Consider the following 6650-nt stretch of genomic DNA (forward strand, 5'->3'; position numbering starts at 1 on the left):
TGAGACAAAATTTATTTTCTTAGTGATTAAGAACTAATGCAATCTTTCTCTTAAAGGTAGTAGTGCACTGATTTATCCTTAGGCGTCTATGCAGGTAAAACTGAACTGAGAAATCTTAGGAAACGACATGAATATTTCCATTTCTTACCAGCAAACCCATGTAAAGACCAGGTTTGAGTCTGGGAAAATGGCAATAACAACAGATACTTCTGAATTTTTCCAGAGAGACATTTCAAAAAACAGAAGAAAGAAGCGTCTGTTAGAGGATGCAGTCTTGCTGTCACCCTGTCTTTACAGCTACTGAGAAAGGATATCCAATTATTATTGGTGAGAAGTATTCCAAAGATTGCTTACTAATAGGAAATCCTGGCTGTCAGAAAAGTTTTAGATTTATTTAAAATTAACCTCATGCTGACACACACACACACAGATGGTCAAGTATACTGCTAAACATTCTACAGTGTACAGGAAAGTTGCCTCTTTAACCTTCAACAGAGAATCATCTGGCTCAGACTATCAGTAGTGCTGAAGGTTAAGAAACCCTATATGAGAGACTACAAATTTGTCATCCTCCATGGGCTAAATCTGGTATACCAGATATGCTGTTTTGCCCATACAGTATTTCTAAATAACTTTTTAATTAGTTACCAACATGCAAATTTCTGGTTTGATGAAAATGTGGTTGATTTGGTAACTCTAAGCCTGTATTCCAGCAGAGCTTATACTTTCCAGTCTCTCCTATCTCCTACTTGTCTGCACCCACCCCATTTGACTTGTTTATGTATCCTGACTACCGCCTATAGACATTTGGGCTTGTGCTCTTTTTTTATACCTATTCTTTTAAGCGTGAGGCATAAGGCAAGAACCTTGAACTCTAAGTCTGATTCCTCTACCTGAGTTTCTCCACTTTGATTTCCTCAAACCATTCCCTCTTATCTGTTATTCTTCTTTTCCCCATTCTCTAGCAATAGCCCAGACTCAAACCCAAGTTCGCTGCTTAATGTTGTTCAAAAGCAGTAATTATAAATGTAGTGATTAAGCAAGTAATTTGAAATTGTCTATTGATTCATAAGACAGTTCCTCCTGTCTTGGGGGTTGTAGGCTGTTCTGGAGGTTCTAAATCCTGCTGTGGATCCCTGGTGCTGAGTTCTGTAGTTTCATGGATGCTGCAGAATAAATTAAAGCATTATGTTATAGAAAATTTTAAATTAAAGCATTGTGTAAAGAATGGTCTCAGCATTTTTATTATTTTATATGCGGTATAAAGGGAGATATCTAGGGGCAAAGTTGAGCTAGGAATTAGGGAAGGAACTATGAGAATTTAAGAAACAATTGAGAATAATAGAGGTAGAGACAATGCTTTTCTCCCATTGACTTACACGACTTCAGAATGGGCCATGGAAGAGTTACCTATAAGGAATGCAAGAAAAACAGCTCTATCATTTTGTAAGAAGTCAAAATATACGCGATTTTTCTTCAAAACTAAAGTGGGGGGGGGAGTAATGTGGAAATAGTAACTCCTGAAATTGAAACTGGAATTGGAAAATGATCTGTTTCAAATTGAAGAAATCTAAACCTAATATACAGTGGTTAGATTTTATTCACAACTTTACCACTCTCTAAATTCATCATGTTACTTGGAGATCTCTGAGTTCATTATTATGTAGATATAGGATTGTATTCTCAAAATCTGAGTGGCTGTTTTAAAGTTTCCTCCCAGTGGCATTATGGGGATGACAATTTGGAGAGCTACAGAATGACCACAGCATCTCAGATTACCTGGGAGAATCCTTGGCTTTGGTCTCCTTCTTCCCTTGTGCAGCTGGGGTGCTATGACCTTTGTTCCTCACAAAGTCTTCCTTCAGTCCAGCCTGCTTCAGGGTGTCTAGATACCGTCGTTCTGCTTCTTTTCTAGCAAGGTCCTATGGAATAGAAATTAATTTGTAGCTGTCCTGTGAATTGCCAGACACTTCTAAATTACTTGCTTAATCAGTATCCTTACAGTACTACCCCTACTACCGCCACCACCATTATTGCTGGACACAGATTTGTATGACAATCACTTAACCCTCATTTTCAAGCCTCAATGTGCATATGCATCACCCAAGGTCTTGTTATAAAATGCAGGATTCTCATTTGGCTAAGTCTTAAATGAGGCCTGCAGTTCTATATTTCTAACACTCCCAGGAGATGCCAGCTGTTGATTTGGGAGCCACAGCTTTGAAAAGCAAGGACGTAGATTTTTGGGAGACAAGTGAGACCCAGATGAAAAATGTTTTAAGATTTTAAAGCAACCAAACCATCATCAGGAGCACTAAAATAAAACAAATAGAAAATAAAATACATTAAGAACACTCTTGATAGAAAGATGGTCTGTATGAGGACCAGAAAAAGGCTGTTTTTTGTTTTAATTTTATTCAGGGGCAAAATCATAGAGTACTTTGTATTTTTCCTAGCATGATGAAAGACCTGTTGAGAGCTGAAGGTGAGATTACTTGAAACAAGTTAACACAAAGAAGAAAGGTCAGCATGAGATTTTAGTTTTTTTGTTTTGAGTTGGGAGTCTTATTCTGTTGTCCACATTGGAGTACAGTGGCATGATTATGGCTCAGTGTAACCCCAACCTCCCAAGCAGCTTGGATGACAGGCATATGCCACCACACCCAGCTAATTTTATTTATTTTATTCTATTTTATTTTTTTTTAAGAGATGAGGTCTCACTATGTTGCCTAGGCTGGTCTCGAACTCTAGGCTCAAGTAGTTCTCCCACCTTGGCCTCCCAAAGTGCTAGATTACATAAGCCACCGTTCCTGGCCAGCATGAGATTTTGAACAATGTTCATTACTAAGTAATAATCCAAGACCATGCGTGTGAGTGAGAGTGTGTATAAGAGACAGAGGGAAAGAGAAAGATGTATGGGGGTGGGAGGAAGCAGACTCAGCAAATGCCAACTTTTGTCTGAACTCTGGAGGGGAAAGGAGAGCCTGATACAACCCAAAACTGCCTGGGTTAGTGGCCTTTCTGACTGTTCAAGAGCTCCCTTAGGGAGATCTCAACTGAGTCCAACTTCCCTAAGAGTCTAGAATCTCTTAAAATAAACCTCCATCCTGAAAGCCACTAAATCTGGAAAGAGCCTTGTGGGGTACTTGTGAGCATCCTTACCCTTGGAGACCTATACACGAATAGTGTTCTGGGGGCTGGTGATGCCCAGGGCAGCAGCACTCTGGAGACAAGTGGTCCCAGCACTGTGAACAGAGGCTCCAGACAGCAGAAACAGCCAAACAACTACTGTGTCTCCAGGCTCTAAACCCCCACTCTGATTAAATCTGAAAGCTAGACTATAGTGTCAACCCAAGCAGCATTCACCATTGTACTCATTATTTGGGAAAAGACAGTAGTAATAAAATGGGCCCAATTTAGAATTTCTTAGCCTCAAGGAAATGTTTAATACCACATATTAAAATTGTTTCATCATTTCTAAGCTCTTTCATTCAAGGCAGAAAGAAAATGAATGATGGTTTAGTTTTACCTTGGTAACTTGTTCGAAGAGATAGGGCCTTGTTTGTATTCTCTTCTTCATTTCCTCCAATTCTTTCTTATACTCTTTTGCTCTTTTACGGTCATTGTTCCTGGAATTAACAAGATTTCTAGAAAGAATTCCCTCTTTCCTAATCCAGAATACCCTTCATTCCCAATTAAGCAGTTTAATTAATTCCCATGTCCACTGTAAATTCCTAACTGCTTGGCAAAATCCTGACTCCGTGTGATTATAGGAGCCTATCCTAATAACTCCATTTTGCATTTCCAGCAACAGGCTGGTGAACACTGACCGATTCTCTTTCAGCTTTGCTTTGAACACCTCCTCCAAGCTTTTATGGGGATCCATCGCTTTTGCACGCAAGGTCACAGATTTTGACATTGTCTGACACATCTTTTTGTGTGTCTCCAACCACTGAATACTCTCATCTGCTTTGTCCTGTTTTTCAAGTGAACTTCTAAAGGGAAGAGACAGGAAAAAAAAAAGTACAGATGACCAACTTGAGTATATTTTAAAGTATTCTTGATAACCTCTCTGGAAAGTAAGTCAGTGTTTTCAGTGAATGAGGCAGATGATTTTACTTCAGCTGCTATTTTTAAAAAGAATTAAGATTCTGGGATTAAATGCACTGGCAGATGAAGCCTTTCCAGCACTATGGACACAGTAATTTCCTACCCTCAGGAGAAGTTCATTTACTGAACTGGAGAAATATGAATTAAAATATCCTTACTTAAGTAGCCAAATACTTCAGTAGGTCTCTGCTAGACATCTTGCCCACCTGGGAACAAAAGACCACTAACAGCTATCATTTACTAATGGGCTACCTATCATTACCTTTCATGTAATCCTCATAACTACCTTATAGGTAAAGACTAGAAGTCTTTTTTTCCTAGGGGAGGAAAATGGGGCTCAGAGAAGGGAAGTCACTTGGTCAAAACTACCCAGCAGCCAGTGGGAAAGCCAAGACTAGAACCAGGATTGCTGACTCCCAAGCCTCCGCCTTTGACCACTATGCTGCAGACAGTGGACTGGAAGGCACCTGGGTTCATGGTCCTTTGGGAATACATATCTGCACTTTCAGAGAGAACTGAAAATAGGCCTCCTTCAATGTAGACAATTTGAGGTTAACTTGCAGCAATTAGTTTAATTATTCTACAAGGTACTGTGCAGAGTTCTTCCAAAAGGAAAAACAATCAAAATTCTAGCATTTGGATGTTTACATTCAAATGAACAGATTTGGAAGGACATGGAAGTTTAATCTGCTGATAAGTTAAACTCTCTAATAGCCAGAAAAGATGTATATATCCTTGATAGGCGAGCCAGCCTCTTGTTCATGAGGCTTGTTATTGGGCTTTGATGCACTTAGCCCTGATTAAGTAGGTCTAAATAAAATTTGAAGAAAGAATCATCCCTTTGATCCTAAATATATTTCTACAATTCCCTGGTGCGAGTCTCTCTTTTTTTTTTTTTTTAAGTTGGAATCTTACTCTGTCACGCAGGCTGGAGTGCAGTGGCACTCTCACAGCCACCACAGCCTCAACCTGCTGGGCTCGGGCAATCCTTCCACCTCAGCTTTCTAAGAAGCTGGAAACACAGGTGCATGCAATACACCTGGCTAATTTTTTTATTTATTGTAGAGTCGAGGTATCGCCAAGTTGCCTGGGCTGGTCTCAAACCCCTGAGCTTAGCCCTCTCACCTCCACCTCCCAGTGCTGGGATTACAAGCATGAGCCACTGTGCCCAGCTCTGTTGTGGGTCTTAAGGGTCCTAAAAGGTTACACGTACTCCCCTGCCAGCCCCATGGGAAGGCATTAAGATGTTACTCCTCTCCCAGTGCTTAAGCTGCTGGTCACACCATGACTTCTGCTTACTTCACATCAGCCAGATGGGGGGGGGGGGGGCTGGCTCAGTGAGAACATTACCACAACAGAGTTAGAGTTAGAAATAAAGAGATTCCTTCTTCCTAGCTGACTCTGACATCTTTCCAAGATGAATCTCAGAAAATCTCAAATCTATGCAATGGATATCTCATCTTCTCTGTGGCAGATTCAGCCATCTACTGTTACGTTTCTCTAAATTCTTGTTCCTTGTGGCTCCCTTCCTCTTTCACCTACAGGTCAGGTGAAAGACGCCGTTCTCCGTCTGGAACCTTTCAGCTCTACAGGCTTTGGCTGGCTAACTTTCCTCACTCTTCAGGCTTCACCTTAGACATCTCTTCCAAGAAACAAGAGACTGCTACCCCAGGCTGCCCAATCACCTCACAGTCCCCTGGACTCCCCCATTATCACTCTACTCACAAAATCCAATAATTGCTTCTTTGGTTTTTTGTATTTCAGACCAGATACTAAACTGTAGGCTCCCTAAGTTATCTCTAGCCTTAGCATTGTGCCCAGCACAGAGGAAGTCCCCCATGATTACTTGCTGAATGATGGTAGATGTTCCCCTGTGCCACACTTATTCCTGTCCTGACCAGTTCCTTTCGACCCCTGAAGAGTCTCTGATAACAGGAGAGGAGGCCCAGCAGCCAAGAAGTTTCCAGCATTTGGGTCACAATCAGAGCATGAGGAGGCTCCTGCAGCCTGACCACTCACCTGATAGTAGATTCCCTCTTCCTGGTGGCATCCGTGATGTGCACTGGGAGGGTATTGGCAGAGAGGGAAGCAAGGCCACTTAGAGAGCGACTCCTTGGTAGTGGTGTAGCTGGTGGCTTTGGGGAATCCTAGAAGAAATAAAGGCTGGCATTGGTGAGACAGCATGTGTGATTAGTTTCTAAACTAGGATTCCGTTTCAGTGAAGGACTGAAAATAATCATTTTTTTCCTGGGAATGAGGCAAGGATAATTGAGACCTCAAGTTTAAGAATGAGGCCAAGCCTTGAATATAAATCCTAAAGTTTTTAATCAAATGAGAAGAGTTCCTTCAAACTGGTAAAGGGATATAAGCAATTGATCCCAACTCCTTGCCTTCTAGAACTGCTTGGACTTATTTCTGCAAAATCCTTCTAGAGAGAAGGAAGGAAAGGAAGTGTTCCTGTGGTCTCAAGTTTATAGGAATGTAGGTCTGCTTATAATACAACTGTGCTCATGTCTTTTTTTTTTTTTTTTTTTTTTTGG

At 41.0% G+C, this 6650-nt stretch overlaps 1 protein-coding gene across 1 annotated transcript in view; it reads right to left on the reverse strand.

Moving 5' to 3' along the window:
- Window positions 1-77: 77 nt before the first annotated feature.
- FAM161B (family with sequence similarity 161 member B) overlaps window positions 78-6650 on the reverse strand; it is a 13044-nt gene continuing 6471 nt past the window's right edge. The window contains exons 5-9 of the mRNA XM_008052159.1: window positions 6130-6257; window positions 3831-3995; window positions 3530-3629; window positions 1780-1922; window positions 78-1166 (exon numbers count right to left, since the gene is read on the reverse strand). Of these exons, the coding sequence (XP_008050350.1) occupies window positions 1067-1166; window positions 1780-1922; window positions 3530-3629; window positions 3831-3995; window positions 6130-6257 (636 nt within the window). The 3' untranslated portion in view covers window positions 78-1066. The remainder of the gene's footprint in view (window positions 1167-1779; window positions 1923-3529; window positions 3630-3830; window positions 3996-6129; window positions 6258-6650) is intronic.

Source organism: Carlito syrichta, unplaced genomic scaffold (assembly GCF_000164805.1).
Source record: "Carlito syrichta isolate Samal-C Ts95f unplaced genomic scaffold, Tarsius_syrichta-2.0.1 Scaffold258652, whole genome shotgun sequence".
Classification (NCBI taxonomy): Eukaryota; Metazoa; Chordata; class Mammalia; order Primates; family Tarsiidae; genus Carlito; species Carlito syrichta.